Here is a 21921-nt window from a genome sequence, read left to right on the forward strand (position 1 = left end):
AAGTTCTTCTATACCATAAAACATATTATACACATTTATGCGAGGTAAAGAAAAACCTTGATTTATTGCATAAGCATGCTTTCCATAAATAGTTCAAAGGTACAGTTCAGATCAGCACAGGTTGAAATAATAATGGCCTGTGTGTCTGTGCTCAGTCACTTCTCTCTGCAGCCCATGGATTGTGGATCTCTAGGCTCCTCTGTCCATGGAATTTTCCAGGCAAGAATACTGGAGTGGATGACCCAGGGATTGAACCTGGGTTTCCTGCATTGCAGGCAGATTCTTTACCATCTGAGCCACCATGGAAGCCCCAGTAATGGCCTACTTTCATGTAAACAACTCCAATGCTGATCTGGTCTTTTAAGCTAGTTAAAAGAATGGCCTCTATAAATGTATTCCCTGAGAAGAACCTACATTTACGGAAGATAATTCCATCAACTACTAAAGAGGTTGTACCCCACATCTTATCCTCAAATTATATTAAAAAAAATTATATAAAGTACCAGATCTTTGGATATTCAAAGTAAACAGCCAAGGAAGAGCTTACAGCTTCAAAAGAGCCAAAGAAACACGTTTAATAAGCAGAAACACCAAATACATGGAAGTGTCTATGACTTGTCTACCTAATGCCATGTTTTATAATTTATATGTCTATTAAAACAAGTCTATTTATAAGGCTGACACCCGTCAGTAGCTAAGAGAGTCGCCAGTTTAAAGTTCCAATTATTAAGTCAGTATTGCTAAGGGCCCAAAATGTCTATCAACATGGGCACTGGTGCATCAGTGTGCTGTTTAGTGAAAATCGGGATGGGAACTTACAGCGCATCTATTTCAGCATCTCCATTATTGAACAGATAAGGAAATGGAGGCCCAGAAATGTGAGATGACTTCCCTAAGGACATGACAACCTACAGACTTCCTAGTTCCCAAAGTGTTTTCATATGATGCCTAAAACAACCACAGAAGGTACACATTATGATTTCTATTTACAGATAAGGGAACAGATGCCCACAAACGTAAAGCGATTTTGCCCAAGGCTACACTATGGGTGTGCTCTCGAGCACACTCTCTCTGTTAATAAGAGTTTCACAACTGCGACTGGAAGCTATAAAGCTGCAAGTGAGCTTTACATGACTTATAATAAATATCTGCACAACTTCTTTTGCTAGAATGTAGAAGGATGCAAAAGACTTTCACTTCCATAGTAATAAAATCCACACAAAAGAAAAATAATACTTTTCTATGAAACTAGCAAAGAACAGGGGATGCAAAGTCTTCTTCATGAACTGACTTCCCGGGAGAAATAAGCCCTTCAGAGGGAGCAGAGTGCCTTGGTCCTTTTTTATACCAGGGTAGACTCCTGAGTCTGGATATACTGTTTGGAAGAGCAGGCCTGCCTTAGATGGGGGACTTTGCAGGCATGAGTAAAGTTCAGTCAACACTCAAGACAGTAGTGATTGAAATCAGGAAAAAACATTTTAAAACAAACTCCTAAGCTAGACAAGTCCCCTTCTCTGGATTGTATAGAGAAAATGGCAGAAGAGGGGCTGGAAGTCTTATACATTCTCGTGGTGACTGGATGCCAGAACCCTGTCAGAACTGAATACAAAGAACGCAAACATCTGAACCGGCAACCCCTCCCACCTCAAATATCACCAAGAACTCCCTGAGAAGGTAGGGGTTGGGCTAAGCCTGGTCTGCTCAGTCTTATTAAAGCTACAGCCCAGACTCAGCCTGACTAGACTGTAAGAGAAACGGAATGATCAGTCCTTCAGGCTAACCGACCATCAGAGGAACGGACTTGTACTTCCTGGAAATAAAACAAAAATCCATGTTATACTTCAGTCTCCACTGTTCTTTCTTTACACCTACTATCTTGAAAAAAATATATTACAAGTTAGAAAAACAATCATCTTGCTGAAGAGTTTGGCATGCCAAGTAGCAATCCATCCCTCATCAAGTGGTAAAACCTATGGGATTGCACCACGAAGTATCTGAAGGCCTGTCCACACAAACTGGGATGTGTGTTGCTCGTATGTCCAGCATGCCCACCTGAGTCATAACAATGCTGCCCTTCACTTAGCAGTACAGGTCTTGTGTGACCAGCTGGTCATTTACCTTTTGTGTCTAGCCACATTCTTCACAAAATTCCTTTCAATGAAACACCTCTCCTTTTGTAGCTGACCAGTAAATCCAGATACAGTTGACCCTTGAACAAAGTAGGGGATAGGAGTGCTAACACTGTCTATCTACAGTTCCCCTATATCTACTGTTCTAAACCTGCATTCAACCAAATGCAGGTAGATTGTGTAATACTGTAGTTTTAACTGTTGAAAAAAATCTGAGGATAAATGGACCAATGCAATTCAAACCTGTGTCACTGAAGAGTCAACTCTATTTGTTCTCCAACCATTTAAGTCAAAGGAGTTCCTGAAAGGTCATTAGAGGTCTTAAAGCTCCAGGACTGCCAGGAGTGACTTTTTATCTGGGTTTGCACACTTCTAGGATTCTGAAACTTGTGTGGGGCAATTTAAACATTTGGAGTTCATTTAATCTAGTAGAGGAATAAAAGCAACTTTCTTAAGAAATTCCTGTTTTAAAAAAAAACCTTCTGGAGCTTTCAGAGTTCCTAACCTAAGTCTACTTTCTTAGCCTCTGCTGATTAAGAGGCTCCTCATATCCTTCAAATAAATCCTTTATTGCTTAGGTCAGCTACAGTTGATTGCCTGCAACAGAACCCTAACTGGTACTCTTTATAAGACTGTGACTGTGGCCTAGTGGACAATGCTCATCTCCCCAGACATGTCTGCAAAGGACTTTGCTTACTGGATGATATTCTACCAACCCCTGTTTGAGTATCTTGGTCATTCTTAGAATTCTGGAAGCTGTGTATCCTCAGGACAGTGAGGCATATGCCACTATGTTCTACTCTCAGCTCCAAATCTTGCATGTCAGTAATTATTTCAATGTTTGGCTCTAGTTTTACCAAACTGTTATGATGTGCAAACCTGTAGCCTGAACACATTCCATACTAACTCTAACATTCACTGAAACTATATCCCAAAGCACACAAGCTTTTAGCTAAAATTGTTCTCAAGCAGATTGATAACAGTAAATGTAGACAATCACAAAAATATACTCCCAGTTTAGTCTTTTGGTAATGAGACCCTTATGCTGTGTTAGTATTAACAGTGTGTACACCAGTGTTGAGAAAGGATGTTTTGTTTTTACTCACAGGCTAAATGGTTTCTTTTAGGTTTGATCTTGTCTGCATTTGGCATCTGTGCTATGCAGGCATACCTAGGACTTTATTGTGGGTTTTGCTGCAGACCATGGCAATAAAGCAAATCTCAATAAAGTCACACAAATTTTTTGGTTTCCTAGTGCATAAAAAAAGTTATGTTTACACCATACTGTAGTCTACTGAGTATATAATAGCATTATATCTAAAAAAGCAATGTACATACCTTTAAAAGTACTTTGTTGCTAAAAATTGCTAACCATCATCTGACAATGTGGGGTTGCCACAAATCTTCAGTTTGCAAAACAAATAAAAGCACTATCTGTGAAGCAAAATAAAACAAGGCATGTACTTTTATCTTCTTCTCAATACAAGAACCTACTGTATACCATAGGGAATTATATTCAAAATCTAATAATAACATATAATGGGAAAGAATCTGAGAAAGATTTTATATACCTATATACACTTACGTATATAAGATACATACATATATGTAAGTATATATATATTTATATATATAAAATCATATGTGTATATCTGTATCACTTTGCTGCACATCTGAAACTAACAAGAATGTAAATCAACTATATTTCAATTGAGAGAGAAAGAGAGTGAGTGCTGTAAACTTTGAGATGATTAGTAAACTATCTTTGGTAATTAAGTTGATAATGATTTTGGTAATGAAAGCTCTCTAATCATTCTATCAGCTTTAAATGGAATGATTCTGTGGCTGTATCTGAGGCTTCTAATTGGTGCTGGGGTTTTAGTCTTGCAAGTTACATGCTTAGCATATTAGAATTCTAGTCAATATTCTGACACTGACCTTAAGACAAACTAAAAAAGGAATTACAAAATATATACATAATCCAATTCCTTTCCCTTATCCAGAAGCTGTAACATTTGTCTACAAATAAAACAATACCAGCTGAAAAACAAATTCCTGCTGAGGAATGTGTTTATTCAGGCACACTCAACGCTTGAGACATCCGCAACACCAAACCTTCCAGTTATAGCTACTAAGTCACGTTAGGTTTGGAGAAGGCAATGGCAGCCCACACCAGTATTCTTGCCTGAGAAATCCCACGGATGGAGGAGCCTGGTAGGCTGCAGTCCATGGGTCCCGAAGAGTCGGACACGACTGAGCGACTTCCCTTTCACCTTCACTTTTGTGCACTGGAGAAGGAAATGGCAAACCACTCCAGTGTTCTTGCCTGGAGAATCCCAGGGACGGGGGAGTCTGGTGGGCTGCCGTCTATGGGGTCACACAGAGTCGGACATGACTGAAGCGACTTAGCAGCAGCAGCAACGTTAGGTTACTGTGATCATGTAGGCTATTTAAATTACTCCAATCCAGCTACTGATCACATGGCGAGTTCTGGATCACTCTTTAAGTGGGGGACTGAATGAGAAAGGAGATAAATTGAACAGGAGACACTGAATTGATTCAAATATTGAGTTTCTAAACTGTTTTATAAAGGCCAAGGAAAAGTTTGAGATACACCAGACTTACCAGAAGTCTTCCACCAATTAGGCTTTTAGAGAAACATCACAGCTGATCATTTCATCTCAATCCCTAGAACAGAGATCTAGGGATATCATGGAAATAGGTTAAGCATGAAGAATGCTCAAAAACTGAGCCTAGCCAATAGATATGGACATCAGTGTGTAAAAGTAATAAAATGTGATAATGAACATTTGAACAATACTATGCCAGGCTCTATGCTAAGTGTCTTAAAGGCATCATCTCATTACACACCCCATGAGTGCCACTGTAACACCATTTTATAAATGAGCAACAGTTAGATGATTAGTCCAAGGATACAGTTAATTAATGCAGAGTCTGCATTTAAACTCAGGCAATCTAACTCTAGATCTAGTACTTCTGTTACCCAAAGTGAAATATACCTTAGAACTTAGAATCCAATGCATGCCAAAAGCTTATGTCAAATATGTCTATAGCAGAAGGATCTATTACGTAACACCAAACATTCTTTGAAAGCATATAATAAGGTTTCCTCAGTTACTTTAAGAAAAAAGATACCTAGATGAGTCATGTGGTGTCGGCTTTGTGGTGTTGGTTACTATATTTCTCTAACTTCATCCAATGATTAAAACTATGACAAATTTAACTACTACTATCGGTTACTCTGAATTTAAAAGAAGATAAAAGAAAGAACATGAAGAGAGGTATATTACCTCTATTTTTGATCAATATGCCATCAAAATTAAAATGACTACTAAAATAAAATACTAAAACAAATAAGTTAGATACTAGAATGTATGCTGTAAAAATTACACAGCAAGATGAAAATAGTCTAAGGGTAAGTTTTATAAACAAAAGCAACACCAGAAAATTTTATGTAACTGAAATAAAGGAGTAAGTACAGAAAACTCAATTAAGAGGGACCTCTTTATTGCATATTTATAAAATAATAGTATAATAGTTATTAAAAATGAGGATGAAATATTTTATTTTTGGTATTTTGTGTTTTGCATCAATTTTTCAATCATCTTCACAATTTTTCAAAACTTGAACCTCTGCCCCACCCATCATTCAAAGAACAAATGATGAACAAACTATCCAATGGGTTCTTGTGAGAGACTTATTATCAAAGAAATTAATGAATAACTCATAAATAACAACAGAGTTTTCAAAGAAATACAATAAAAACAAAAATTCAGAAGGCACCTCAAGATCATACCGTGCCATTTTCCTCATGCTTGTGTTTTAAGTGCCTATAACAGAATTCTGGTTAGTGACATTTTGGACAAAACCTGTCATCTTTTGTGCACACAGCATCAAACGACTACAGATACAATAGGGGGATTCTGATGTGTATATCTGTACTAAGCAGGGCATAATTAATAATCTGCTAAGAAAACAAAAAGTCAGGATTACAAAACGGGTATTTTTAGCACATTTAGTAACAGCTAGTTTTAAACTATCATTTCGTTTTTGATGACCAAATTATATTTGACATAATTAAGGGACATATATTTTTAAAATATTGATAACCCATGGTTATAACAGAACTGTTACATTAAACAAAGAAAAGAAAAGTCACATACATGGGCTGAATGGCGCTGAGGGTTTTCAAAGCCATTCTTTTGTGAGGCTTTCAGCCCACCTTTACATGTATCAATAAAAAAACGTCTCTACTCAGCATGCTTGCAGCAAGCGGTGAAATTGGTGTTGATCACACAACTGCCTGATAACTATTCAGTGCTGATCACTGAACAAGCATTTTTATTTAATTATCCCGACAACCATAATAGAGCCACATCTAAGTTTCTGATGTCACTGACTTCAACTATACAACTCCAGAGAAACACTCAACTTAAAATAAAAAAAAACCTGAAATAAGTGACAACTAGAAATGGCTGAATCATTGTACCTTTTAGACACAACCATTAATCTTAGTTTTGCTATATGCTATTTGGTACTTTTTGATTCAGTAGTTGGGATAAAAAAAAAGTTTCTGTATTCAAACCTATCTACAGAATGTCAATATAAAATGTGTGAATATATACATTTAATATACACACACACGCACACACACATACACACACTCTCACATATCTAGAAATCACATATCCAGCACTTAACCACATCTCCAATTCTCACTAATGACTCAGTAAATCATTTGTTACCTTAAGACCAGCTTAGACGCTATAAGGCTGCAACATATGGCTAAAGAGGTCAAACACAAGCACCCACAGTCAGGCTGATTAAATTGTTCCTCCTCATGATTTTTCACAAGTAGTAATACCATTTATATAACAACTATGTCTCAATAACTTAGAATTCAGAGTATAAAACCAGTGTCATGAACATAAAACTCTCTCACTGTTGAAAGAACACTCCTCCTTCAGTTATTTCCACTAATGATAAGAGGGTACACCAAACTAGTCATGTTGAACTGTACAAACGATCTTTACTCTTAATCTAAACAAACGTGTGTTAAAACATTCTGAAATGCTGCATCCTTTGACTTCTTCATCTTTTCAATTGCCCGATGCAGGTCCTGTTGTTGCACAGGTCGAATTTCATCTTCATCATGGCTAAAATGTAAAAAAAAAAAGCAAAAACAAAACAACCCACCAATATTCAAATAGCTTTAAAATACATCTCACTAAAATATTTTACCAAGATTAAAAAATGAAGTCTCTTTCCCATCCAAAACCCCCAAAACAACCACAATTAACAGCTTAAGGAATTAATCCACAGATAAGTATCTAAAAAAATTTTTAGAAACACTGACTGCCAAGAGGTAGGAAGCTTAAATGGCTGACTATAAACATTATAGCTTGGTTAAAATCAAACACTTTACACTAAGAATATATAAGTGTGAAATTTGATCTAAATAGGATTATAATTCTAATGAATGAATAAAAAATTATTCCCATGAAAACTGAAATTAAAAAGTAGCAGTTGTACGTATCTATTATTCATATATGTGTTTACCTTTGACGAACTGAAAATAAAATTCACTGCTATTAATAAAAACCAACTACTGTAAGTTCTCCCCACTTCAGTAAGAAGGAAACACAATCCAATATATTATGTCTCCTCTGTCATTTACAAACACTTAGGAAAAAAAAATTGAGGGAAAAAGTTATGATAACCTAAGTGCATTACCCACATTTTTCATACTGAAATGTAACATCTTCAGGGCATTAAGGACAGCAGAGAAACCATTTTCATTCATGTAATTTAGGCAATAAACAGATGCAGTGACCCTCTCCACGAAGGGGCCCAAGGGAACCCTGAAGACAGGTCCAGGAAAAACTACAGTTAAAAGGGTGGCTTTCATGTGAACCTTGCTACACCAAGAAACCTTCTGTGGCAAAGCTTGCTATGGCAATACCGTGTCAGTAAATCCATGAATGAGACCGGCAAATCCAGGTCACTTGGAGCGACAGCCTCAGGGGATGGACAGAGAGACTGAGAAACAATAGGGCAAGAGCTACAGAGCTCACCCACACCAGCCCCAGCGCACACTGGTTTGCTGAGTCACAGAAATTCTTCCTTAGAAGGTTGATGTTTTGCACAGGGGTTTAGAAATGTTCAGTGTTACACCAGTCTAGGGTGAATGACCTTATGGGAAACACAGGACACTGGTTTATCAGAGCTGAGCTATTCCAGTTCACTAACAAAGCTGGTACAAAATTGGTTTCTGAAACTCAAGATACTTTGAAACTGGTTTCAAGTAAAGTTTGCTGCTGTCACAAATGACTTCTTTTTTTACTAAATACATTATTAACAAGTTGAAGTCTAGTCAGCAGCAACGTCCCCATAAATGTGAAATTTCTGGAAGACAAGGTACTCATTCCACATGAAATGAAATTTAAAAATTTAAAAAACAAAAGCAATCTAGGGATATTAGAGTAACAGTTTTCATGGTAGAGATGGGCAAGCCCACATTTCTGTGAGCTTGATGTAACCTAGTTCATGGATGTTCAGAGAAATTCAGTTTTTACTGCTTTCTCTTCATTCCAGATGCTCCCCATAACCACCCTCCCTTGCAATTCATTTCCAGAATCCCTTTCAGAAAAAAGGCAATAAATAAAGTTGGTCAATTTTTTATTTCAATTTATCTTTTCATTTTGTAAACAGAGCTGGTATTATAAAGCAAAACAGAAGACCTAACCTAACCTTTTAATAACCTAAAAGCTCTAAAAGAGTCTGACAAATATTAAGAGATGAACTCTAAATACACATACCTTTCTTCCGATGTAGAATTAACATATTCTCTGACACAGAGGAGAGCAGCATCTCGACACATTTCTTTTAGGTCACTGCCTGAAAACCCATCAGTTTCCTGGGCAACTTCTAGCAGGTCCACATGCCTATCCACCTTAAACAAACATAAAACATACTTTAAAAACAAATATAAAATACATGACAAAAGATATATCCAAACACTTCTTAGAATTAAAGAAAGTTAAAGCATACTGGAACAGCAGGGGAGGAGAATCATTAGAAATTTTCAGTTCTAGAAGTTTTCTTCTTTTAACCATAAAAGTTTAAGATTTGAAATCTACTTTTCAATAATTGTCACTATGACCAAAACTGAAATAAGTCTCACGAGATACTTCACAGAGTGATGGGGAAGAACAGGCATTCAAATACTGTTGGGTTGATTTTGGTACCTCTTAGGAAGGTCCCACGTTCCTAAGAGGTGGGGCACTTTTCTATAATATAGTCAACATACATGGCAAACAGCCCGGATCATTAAGTCCTGAGTCCATTACAAAAATCATATTCCACTGACACATTCTAACCCTCATTTGAACTGTCATGCTGTGGTATTCTATTCTACTTCCTCAACACTCATTCAGCACCTATGGTTTTGCTCCCCAACTAAGCTTATATAGTGAAGCTAATAAAGTGATCCTCCGGGGCATATAACAGACTTATAATTAAGCTTATACGAAGATTAAGAAGAGAAAGTAAATAGTTAATTATAGTAAAACATGTAATAAATGATTCTTATGTGTCATTTGCTGTACTAAGTACTTTACATGGATTATGCTCATTTAACCCTGTCAGGGAAGCATTCTCATTTTTAATTTCAGATAATAGTAAAACCTGTAGAGGTTAAATAAATTGCCCAAGGTCACACCACAGACACAGCCAGCATTTGAACACTGTGCAGAGAGACCCAGATATATTTCTCCCCCCACCTACCTAACCATTTCTCTTAACATTTACTTTCCCCAAGTTGATATGAAATGCCATCTTTATCTGTTACTAAATTCCCACTTGTCTTTGTGGAAAACTCAGTGTAAGTCAAGAGTAGCAACTCTGCACAAGGACGAGAAGAGACTTGGAGGTAAGATGACATGGAGTCTACTGTTAATTCTGCAACTGTGACTTCACATGGCAGTGTTCTCATTCCTAAATGTGGAGATTAAATAAAAAGAAATCACATGCTCATATACTCTCTGATAAAAAGAAAACTGAACCCAGAAGGGAGGTGTGAAGTAAGTAAAGAAAATGGTAAACTATGTACAGATAAATGTAAATAAGTTAATATATAAACAGTAATAATAATCATAAATTTGGTGGTGCTAGTGGTAAAGAACCTGCCTGCCAATGCAGGAGCCATAAGAGACGTCGGTTTGATCCTCGAGTTGGGAGGATTCCCTGGACAAGGGCAAGGAAACCCATTCCAGTATTCTTGCCTGGAGAATCCCATGGACAGAGAAGCCTGGCAAGCTATGTTCCACAGGGTCACACAGAGTCGGACATGAATGAAGAGACTTAGTACGCAGGCACCTAGAGAACTAAGTAACACTAAAAAAGAACATGTAACTTCCAAATGACTAGAGGAAGAGGCGAAAAAGAATGAAGAACACAAGAGCAATACTGAAGAATGAAGGACTGCGGCAGAGGTAGGGGAACTGGAAGGTGGGAGCGGAAGGTATGGGTGGGGTGAGAGTGGGGGGAGTCCAAGGAGGAAAAAAAGCTTAATAAATGGAAAGCACTAAAATAGGAAAGAATGAACCCAAATTTATCAACAATCACCACAAACACAAATCATTACATAATGATAAAAAATAATTCACCAGAAAAATATAACAAACGGACAAATCTACAACAATACTGGGAGGTCTGTCACTTGACATCTTATGTACTGATACATCAGAGAGTCAGTTCCTAGGACTAGTTATAGTGATCGTTAGAATCCATGATACACTATACAAATGCAAAAGTTGACAAACTGATTACAAGAATTCCATGTACTTTGGATATTAGTCTTCGGTTGGTTACAGGGTTGCAAATATTTTCCCAGTGGCCTGTTCTTTCACTTTGTTCCTTTTATCTTGTCATACTTCTAGAAGTCTCAACTCTGATTACAGACAGACTTTTCTATTCTCTTTGTAGTTTAACTTTTTTTTGTGTCTCAGGAACTCTTTTTTACATGTGTACTTAAGAAATCAGACATATTAGGATGTAATTTCTCTATAGTTTGTAAAAGTGAGAAAGGAAAAAAAAACTATACAACTATACCTGTACATGTACTATGTATCTGTCCACACATATTTACGGACGATACACACTACCAACTTCAGGACAGTGCTGAGAGCTCTCTACAGCGTGCTACCAATGATGGTGTAGGGAGGGGAGACAGGGGAGGGGTGGGTATGAAGCAAAATATGTTGAGATCACCTTTTAGGTCCAGGTGCTAGATTTAAAGTTATCTGTGTATGTGTTTACAGCAAAGGACCTTCCAAATTATTCTTCGAGATGTTAAATATTAGTCATCTTCCTCCTTCAAACAATCAATACCTCCACCCTATCCTTTGCCCACTCATTTGCTGATTCACACTATGCTCTAACCACTCACAAATCTTGTTCACGGCAGGGTTAAAATGTCACAAAGATGAGCAAAACAAGTATAAGAAAATAATAAAAAGAAGATTCCATTCACTGAGGGAGCAAGATTACTAAGATGGCCTTCCATAAAGATTAAAAGAATGGTTCTATCACTACTTTGCTATGTAAACCTGTGTAACTTATTTTATGTAACTTCTCTGTATTTTGGTTTCCTCAAGTATAAAATAGTATTAATATGCTCTGCTTAGATAACCTGAGGATTAAATCAAACTATGTATCACCACAATACGTGGCACACAGTAAGCACTGTAAAAGTAGCCCTTTTTATTTTAAGATCATGGCTCTAGACAAACCATGAAGCAGTGAGAATTATTTTCATTAGGCAAGTATGAAAGAAATCCCCAAGTTAAAAAAGGTTTTGAATAACAGGAGCAAAACAGGAATAAATTAACGAACTGCCAAAACAGCTTGAAAGAATAGCACTTATCTGTGTACAGTTATTCACTATATCTAGCATTGGCTGTCCACTGAATGGTAATCCAAGCATCTTATATAAATATACATTTAATATAAATTATCAAACCAATTCTATGAGATTGTTGACATCTTCAATTTCTGAGTGAGAAAATGAGGCATAGAGATGCTAATGGTATTTGCCCAAGGTCACACAGTAGGAAATGGTTAAGCCAGAATGGAATCCTCAAGTGTCTCTTCTAAACCCATGATTGTTAAATCTCCACTGTTACAGAAAATATATACATTCAGGTTAGTCCGTATAGGGGGAAAAAAAAACATTCTTACTGTAGTGTCGATGTGATACTTTATTAGGTATAAATGTTATTCGTTCTAATTCTTTCATACTTAACATTAAGCCAGAACCAGTATATCTTTTTTAAAAGAGTGAGCTGTATTAAGGATCTATATCAATAAGGAATGTGAAAGACTAGAAAACGGTATCATTTCAAAAGCGTCATTTTTTTCTTCAGAGAAGAAAAAACTCAAAATATAAGTCTATTCGTATGTTTGCATCAAAAACTCTAATTCTGCTCAGGAATGAATAAGCATGATAGTGCTCATCTTATTAAATAAATTTGTATGCTACTGATTTGAAGCATCTTTTAGCACAATGAATTTTTTTTCATATTCTATTAAACAATATGCCTTCAGCATAGAAATAGCAGCTAGTAGGAAATCAGACATTCCAATGTCAGCAATTATCCAGAGAGCATTCATATTCTGCATCATAAAACTGACTAAAGACTCATCTTCTGTACTTGCATGAGTAAGAAACAGAATGCTAAAAATTTCCTGTACCAATGACAAACCTAATTCTAAAAGAATTTCCAAAGATACTACAGTTAAAACAGGCAGAATACCTATCATGTTGGCACAAAGTTCCATAACATTTGCTGGCAAGGCTACAGGGCAAGAGGCACTCTAACACTGCTGGTATAAAAGAGTAAACTGTGGGGAGGGAGCTGGGAGCGGGGATCAGGATGGGGAACACATGTAAATCCATGGCTGATTCATGTCAATGTATGGCAAAAACCACTACAATACTGTCAAGTAATTAGCCTCCAACTATTAGAAATAAATGAAAAAAAAAAAAAAAAAAAAGAGTAAATTGGCATGAACAAATTTGGCAACCACTACCAAAATTTTAAGTGCTTCCCAGGTGGTGCTAGTGGTAAAGAACCCACTTGCCAATGCAGGAGACCTAAGAGATGTGGGTTCAATCCCTGGGTCATGAAGATTCCCTGCAGGAGGGCATGGTAGTGCCCATGCCTAGAGAATCCCATGGACAGAGGAGCCTGGCAGGCTATGGTCCATAGCGTCACAAAGAGCTGGACATGACTGAACCGACTTAGCATAGACACACCAAAATTATAAATATCATACTCTTTGGTCTAGTAATTTTCTTCTGGGAAATTCACCCCACTAATGCTTCTGGCACAAGTGTCAAATGATGCATGTACAAGGTTATTTGACGCAGCATTTTAGTAATAGTGAAAGACCAGAATCAACCCAAATGTCCTTCAGTGTGGCACTGATTAAATAAACTATGGTATACCCATACAATGGAACCCTATGCAGTGCAAAGGAAAAAAGAGAACAGAATGAGGAAACCATATGCTACTATGGAATCTCAAAGATTAAGTGAAAAAAAGCAATACATAGAACACTGTATATGTTTTATTAATATGGCTTATGTAGAAAAGGGGAGAGGAGTAATAGTATATTCTATGCTTGTATAGGCATAATGCCATCTGAAAGAATACATAAGAAACATTAAAAGAGAAATGACTTTTCCCTGTATATCATTTAATACATGTATTTTAACTTTTGAAACATGTGACTGTACTATTTTTAAAAACCTTAAATACAAATTATTAAAGGTTATGATTATCATATATTTTTAATTCTAATTTTCAACTTCAAAAAGTATTGCAATTATACGTGTAAATCTATGGCTGATTCATATCAATGTATGACAAAACCCAAAAAAAAAAAAAAAAAAAGTATTGCAATTAAATGAAAAACAAAACCTCCCTATACTTCTCTGTAAAAACAAATGTATAAAACTTGAAACTGGTCTGAAAAATATCAGAGGATTTTAATCTACAGATATGAAAACACATGGCTATTTAAAAAGCCTTTAATTACCTTTAATTAGTTCAAATATGCCATGGTGATTGAGTTATATGAGCAGCCAAGAGTTCTACAGTAATTTACAAGTTCAAAACTACATTATTCTCAGGTTCCTTTTTCATTTCTAAAATGATTTTATGAACATAATTTTTTCTTTATTTATAGGGTGGGGAAAAACTGTAATTTGCTACTTACATTTTCATTTTTCAAGATGAGTTTCAGGATTGCTTCTCTTTGTTTCAGAGCCTAAAAACAGGATAATTTTCAATTAGCATGAAAAAAAATAAGGATCAACTAATTTTCCTAATATTTCTTCCTTTCCTTGTAAACTACCCAATACCTACCGGAAATGACAGAAACTCTGACAGGTCATGGAAACTTTTGACTAAAGCAAGGTCTAATTCTAGACTCTAGAGTAATCATTTGTGGTTCTTGTACTGAACTGTAACTTCTTATTCTGAATCCCCAGTGCCTAGCACATGCCTTGAAATGTTTTTCAACCGAGTAAATGACCAATGTCTTTCCTCTATAGTTCTGCAAATCTCCTTTTCTTCATTTAGGAAACTTCTGAAAACTCATTACTGCCATAAGATTTTTACCAGTAACTGGAAGAGATGGCAAGAATATCTGCTTGGTTCTTCCATTCAACATGTAACTTCCATGACCACTGATTTGTGTTAGTGAATTTTCTTTAGTGTTGACAGTGATGTGTTTATACGCTTGTACGCTTCTGCCTCCAGTGATGCTGCCTAATACTGTACTAGGAACAGGAGGTTTTAAAAGAATACCTTACATATATAGTAAATACAAGTGCTTTTAAAAATTACTATGGCTGAACTCCTGCCTATTCCCACAACTGCTAAAAAAAAAAAAAAAAAAAGGAGAGCCAGTTACCAGGAGTATCAAATTAAAGGATGTGAAAATAAAAACCAAACTCCTGTTTCCGTAACTCAACTGTGTTAAGTATGAAGGTTAGTTTGGTATGTTATGTGATCACCAATAATCTGTTAATCAACATTTAACTTGGAAAGGAATTTTAAGGTAAGGTTAATCATATACTTTGATATCACAGTTATACATAAGAAAAAAAATTACCCTATGAAATGTGTGTGTGTGTTCACTAAAAACAGAATGAAAGGGAGATTAGAAAATCCCAGTTTCTGCATTAACAGTATACAAATTTATGTCAAACTTGATAAAATGTGTTACACAACCCATTCTGAAGTCACACAGTAAATATATTAAACTTACAACTTTAGCAAAGGCTACTTTACAGGCTGTTGTACCCTATGTTCTAGTCTACTACTGTACATCAAAACCCTTTGCTTGCTATTAGACTACAAGCAGAGATTCTATCAATGTAATCTTCACTTTCAGAACCACTGAAGTGAACTAATTATATCTAAAAATATTCTGATGTTCTGGTAATAAAATAAGATCACATATCTTGTAGGAAGCATATAAAGGTCATCTAAACCTTCAGCAGTCAACTCTTTCCGCCTCATAACCACTGGTTTTCCTTGGCACCTTCTAACTGAACTATCCCCAGAAGTCTCCATTAAATACGTGCTTCCACACCTCCCTGCCTTTGTTCACTTTGGCAGAAAAGCATTTCCTCGCTTCAGTTCAGTTCAGTCACGTCCAACTCTTTGCGACCCCATGAACCGCAGCACGCCAGGCCTCCCTGTCCATCACCAACTCCCGGAGTTCACCCAAACCCACGTCCATCGAGTCGGTGATGCCATCCAAACCATCTCATCCTGTCGCCCCCTTCTCCTCCTGCCTTCAATCTTTCCCAGCATCAGGGTCTTTTCAAATGAGTCAATTCCTACCATCCTTCATCCTTCAAGCCCAGCTGGATTCTGTAAGTTTCACTAACTCCTCAGACAGAATTATTAGTTTTCATCATCACCTCAGGTCCTTGCAGTTGGTTACACATACCTTTGTAAAGTACATATTACATTATTTATTTTTGTGTCTGGCACCCCCCTGCAATACAGAGTTCTTTTAGGACAGGGGCCACATTCTTATTCATCAGAACCTAGTGGGTAACTGACATACAAGCTCAATAAATATTAATCAAATTTTCCAGTCTCCTGTATCACATTAAAAAATCTCTCCACTGAATTATCAGGTAAATTCTCTAATAGACTGCCTAAGTAAATGCATACCCTCTAGAGGAATCAGAGGTTGTAGCTGCAGCAAAGGGTCGACCAGAGTGATTTTACAGAGACCACAGCTACCAATTTTAGATAACCAAGTTTACTGCGACAAACTGTTAAGTTGAAGAATATAAAATAGGGCAAAATTTTCAGGCCAGAGATTTTCAATTTGAAAGGAATGACAGTGGAAGTTCTAAACAGCAATATATACACGTGACATACTAATTGTATGCTGCATACAGTCTAGTACTAACCCTGCTTGTTTTTTCTTTTTTTAATCTAAAAGCAAACAAAATTCAAGATTTGGGGATTCTGTGTAACAGAGTAGCAAAAACAAGTGCTAGAAGTTACAACTGGATCAATACCAATCTCAGATTTTCATTCTTATATTAAAGTGCAATATCGTACTTACTGGTTAATCATTAATCCTGTCAGAGGAAAGCACCAATTACAACTGCTAATAATTAATCAAATAAATAGCAGATGTTCTCCCTGTCCAGCCTTCTGAACAGAACAGTTCTTTAACCCTAAAACCCCTAATTATATCCTATCCTAAAACAAATCTATAATTTACATTTTCTTAAGTATTTTCCACGGATAACTTGCTACATCCTAAAGAAAATCACTAACATGTCTAGGGAAACGAGGTAATTCTATACATCAAAGAGACGCAAATGTATACAGACGTAAACAACACTGATCTTCAAAGACAGTAAAAAAGCAAGAAAAGGAATAGAAAGGACAACAGTAATTATGGGGTTCTTGCTCTATTCCTTCCCTGCCTGTGATAAATAATAAGTCTTATTTTTTTAATCATTCCCTTCCTAAAATCACAGATAAAGATCTGCAAAAAAAAAAAAAAGAATATTTAACTGTTCATAACAATCAAACCCACTTACAGGCTGGTTGATATGGAATCTCGTGGGCATTCTCCTCATTATAGCTGAGTCCAAATCTTGAGGACGATTAGTAGCTCCCATCACTATGACCTAAATATATAAAGAAAACAAAGCTATTAAATATACCAATAATACTCCTTTTAGGTTGTTACTACTAGGGCTTAGAAGATATAGAAAATTAAGTGGGGCTTATACTAAATCTTCTATAAGAAATCTGTTTTAATCCAGTATTACTCAAATATTTATAGATACAAATCAAAGTTAATCCTAAATAGATCAAATGATAGCAAAGCTGGTAAGACTATTGCATTTCACCAGACTTCTAGTAACTAAAATAATGTACTTATTCAGTTATGAAGGGATTATAAAAATTTTAAAAAACCTCCTGTATTTTGTAAAATATGGTTACTTGATCGCTACATGTTGAATAACTGAAAGCTATTTATGTTAACAGCTTGGCAGTATATGTGACAGAATAATTCAAGCCCTTTAATAATATTAAGGAGAGAATCATTTCCCCACCAGAGTCTGAGGATCCCAGTAACAGTAACAGATGTGCCCTGTGTTTTTCCCTCTAGGGTTCATACCATCATTTCACGGCACTACCAGCACTGCAGGGAGAATCTTCTTAATAATACTAGAACCTCAAGCAATCCAACTTTACACAAGGCAACAAAATAAAAGCAGACATCAAAATGCTGGGTAGAATATTAAAAAAAAAAAAGAAAAGGAAAAAAAATTGCTGGCACCCTGCCAGCCTCTGAGTCTATCCCACTTATTTATAAAGGATATAGAGATGAAAAATCAACACTAATAAAGACAAAGATATACGAAACAATTTAATTTCTCAAGAGCAAATATTACTGCTATTATTGATATTTCTGTATAATACAATAAACACATACATCTGCTTTCTAAAATGCAATTTATTGGTATTCTAATGAAAACTTTTATTTCAGCCTAAGATGTTGGTGATGGACAGAGAGGCCTGGCGTGCTGCGATTCATGGGGTCGCAAAGATTCTTGTTGGACACGACTGAGCAACTGAACTGAACTGAATTGAGGATGTCTTAGGTTTTTGAAACAGTCTGAAATCTAACTCCAGAACCTGTTGAAAAATCCACTAAGCTTTATATTCTACTTCTACTCTTTACATTTCATGTCACTCAACAGCCGAATTACTTTCAATTAACCAGGAGAGACTGCCATCTACAGGGAAAAAATATAAATACAAATTTGAGAAAAAGTCCCAAAACATAATACAATTTTATAGTTGGTTTAACTGGTCCTCAAGTCAAAATATTAATGCTCTTACCTGTTTCTCTTTATTGACTTTCTACAACTCTAAAATTAATAAGGAAAATTTCTACCAAATGTAAAACAGAATTTATCTTTAGAAGTGATCAAATGAGTTTGTTTTGTATATGAGCAAAGATCAACATTAAGTACATTTTGAGATAAAGTATTCATAAGATATTAAAAGAGAGACTCAAAGCGACATGGAAGCTTGTTGAAGATGGACCCTTATTAAGTTGGGAATCACAAAAACCATTGTGGTTGAGGAAGTAACCAGAAAAAACTCAAAAGGGGGCTGACATTTGAGAAATATTCTCGGTAAACAAACAGCCTAAAACAAAAACCCACTATGAAAGATGAAACCTTAAAAATTAGGATCAAGGAATACAGATAAATCTAGCACAACATGGTCTAACGAATACATGTAAAGTAATAACAGATACTCATGATGAATAAGCAAAGCAAGAATGACTGACATTACTTAAAGAAGCAAATTTTAAGGGGCACAACTGATAACATTTACATGTATATTAATTCTAGTGCAGATAAGCTAAAATTTAAAATGGGAAGCAACAGTAATTTTTTAGCATTTATGTAGCAAAATTAATGCACATTTTAGGTATTAGTTAAGACTTTAAAAAATCTTTAAAAGAAAATGTTAAGAAAATTTTTTTTATCATTTCACATTTAAAACAATCAAATATAAATATATGTCTCAAAAGTTGAACTATGTCAATTAATCCGCTAAAAACAATGTTATCTTTTGTGTCTCATGTATTTCAAGATGAAGAATATGTCATCAACCAACTTGGATTTCCAGTAGTAGTGACAGGTTTAATGGGGTCATGCAACTATTTTTGTTTCCTTTGTGGCAAAAATCACACCGTGGGGCTCTGGATGAAGCGGCTCTGAAGTATACTTCATCCAAATACTATTATTTCCTTGGTTTTAAAACTATACTCTGATAACATATAACATTAAACTATTTTCTCTTACAGGGGCTAACTATTCAATTCTCTGCATACTATAAATACTATTGCTTAGGAGGATAATTAGTTTTTGGAAACCTGCACACCAATCTCATTGAATAGATTTACCAGAACCAATCATTAATAAATATTATTTCTATTAATTCACCTACATTTATCTCTGTTGTGCTTTCTTCTCTAATCATCCAACACTAAAGGCAATTTTCCCTCAAAATGAAATTATATTTTCATAAAAGGGACTTCCCTGGTGGCTCAGATGGTAAAGAATCTGCCTACAATGCAGGAGACCCAGGTTCAAACCCTGGATTGGGCAGATCTCCTGGAGGAGAAGCTGGCAACCCACTCCAGTATTCTTGCCTGCAGAATTCCATGGAAAGAGGAGCCTGGGGGGCTATGGTCCATAGGGTCGCAAAGAGTCGGACACGACCGAGTGACTAACCAAAGTGATGTAGAAGGAGGATATGGGGCTTAATTTTCTTCCTGAGAATTATGTATCTCAGGACTTTTGAACTGTGGTAATGTGACAAAGGAGATCCTTAAACTCTCTGGCTACAAAACATACAAAAATTAATAATAAAGTATTTTAAAAAAACACCTCAAATTAAACAATAAGTCTGCAAAAAAGTAAAGGAATTAAACTGACAGGTTTATTTATCAGTAGAGCCTATTCATAATAGTGGAGGTGAGCAAGGGCAGAAGTTGACTGCATACCATATGGACAGGAACAGACCTGAGACAGTGGGGTGTGCTGGACATCTGACAGGCCAGAGGGCCTGATAAGAGAGCATCCTACATAAAGCTGGGGCTCATAAAGCACTATGGCCTGAGAAAAATGGTGAAAAATTAGGAAACCTATTCAGCAGAATCAAGCCTCGGTTCTTGGAAAGACATAAAAACTTACACATATAAACATATAAACATAAACAGCTACAGTAATCAAAACAGTATGTTACTGGCACAAAGACAGATTTATAGATCAATGGAACAGGATAGAAAGCTCAGAAATAAATCCACACACCTATGATCAATTAATCTACAACAAAGGAAGCAAGAATATACAATGGAGAGAAGACAGTCTCTTCAATAAGTGGTGCTGGGAAAACTGGACAGCTTCATGTAGAAGAATGAAATGAGAACATTCTCTAACACTATACACAAAAATAAACTCAAAATGGATTAAAGAACCAGATGCATAAAACTCTTAGAGAAAAACACAGGCAGAACACTGACATAAACTGCAGCAGTTTTTGGATTCACCTCCAAGAGTAATGAAAATAAAAACAAAAATAAACACATGGGACCTAATTATTAATTTCCAAAATAAACAAACAGCTTATGTAGTTCAATATCAAAATAATAAACAACCTAATAAAAAAAAATAGGCAGAAGACCTAAATAGACATTTCTCTAAAGAAGACAATAAGACATAAGACATAATAATGGCCAATAAGCACATAAAAAGATGCTCAAGATTGCTAATTATTTAAGAAATGGCAATCAAAACTACAGTGAGGTATCTATCACTCACACGGGTCAGAATGGCCATCATCAAAAAATCTACAATCAATCAATGCTGGAGAGGGTGTACAGAAAAGGGAACACTCCTACACTGTTGGTGGGAATGTAATTCGGTGCAGCCACTAAGGAGAGCAGTATACAGGTTCCTTAAAAACTAAAAATAGAGCTAACATATGATCCAGCAATCCCACTAGTAGGCATATATCTGGAGAAAACCATAATTTCACAAGATACATTAACCCCAATGATCACAGGAGGACTATTTACAATAGCCAAGACATGGAAGCAACTTAAATGCCCAATGATACAACAACAGACTGATTCAAACTTGGGAAAGAAGTATGTCAAGCCTGTTACATTGTTACCCTGGTTATTTAAGTTATATGCAGAGTACATAATGTGAAATGTCAGGCTGCGTGAATCACAAGCTGGAATCAAGACTGCCAGGAGAAATAACCACCTCAGATACGCAGATAATATCACTCTAATGGCAGAAAGCAAAGAGGAACTAGAGAGTCTTTTCATGAGGGTGAAAGAGGAGAGTGAAAAACTAAGATCATGGTACCTGGTCACATGACTTCATTTCAAATAGATGGGGAAAAAGTGGAACCAGTGACAGGTTTTCTTTTCTTGGGCTCCAAAATCACTGTGGACAGTGACAGCAGCCATGAAATTAAAAGACACTTGCTCCTTGGAAGAAAAGCCATAACAAACCTAGACAACATATTAAAAAGCAGAGACATCACTTTGCCAACAAAAGTCCAGATAGTCAAAGCTATGGTTTTTCCAGTAGTCATGTATGGATGTGAGAGGTGGACCA

General features: G+C 36.1%; 1 protein-coding gene across 2 annotated transcripts in view; it reads right to left on the minus strand.

The window, feature by feature from the left end:
- Nucleotides 1–5636: 5636 nt before the first annotated feature.
- Nucleotides 5637–21921, minus strand: part of ATAD1 (ATPase family AAA domain containing 1) — a 39380-nt gene continuing 23095 nt past the window's right edge. For both annotated transcript variants that reach the window (XM_043926132.1, XM_043926130.1), the window contains exons 7-10: nucleotides 17299–17388; nucleotides 14433–14483; nucleotides 8969–9102; nucleotides 5637–7306 (exon numbers count right to left, since the gene is read on the minus strand). In XM_043926132.1, the coding sequence (XP_043782067.1) occupies nucleotides 7186–7306; nucleotides 8969–9102; nucleotides 14433–14483; nucleotides 17299–17388 (396 nt within the window). In that variant the 3' untranslated portion in view covers nucleotides 5637–7185. The remainder of the gene's footprint in view (nucleotides 7307–8968; nucleotides 9103–14432; nucleotides 14484–17298; nucleotides 17389–21921) is intronic.

This window comes from Cervus elaphus, chromosome 15 (genome assembly GCF_910594005.1).
Source record: "Cervus elaphus chromosome 15, mCerEla1.1, whole genome shotgun sequence".
NCBI lineage: Eukaryota > Metazoa > Chordata > Mammalia > Artiodactyla > Cervidae > Cervus > Cervus elaphus.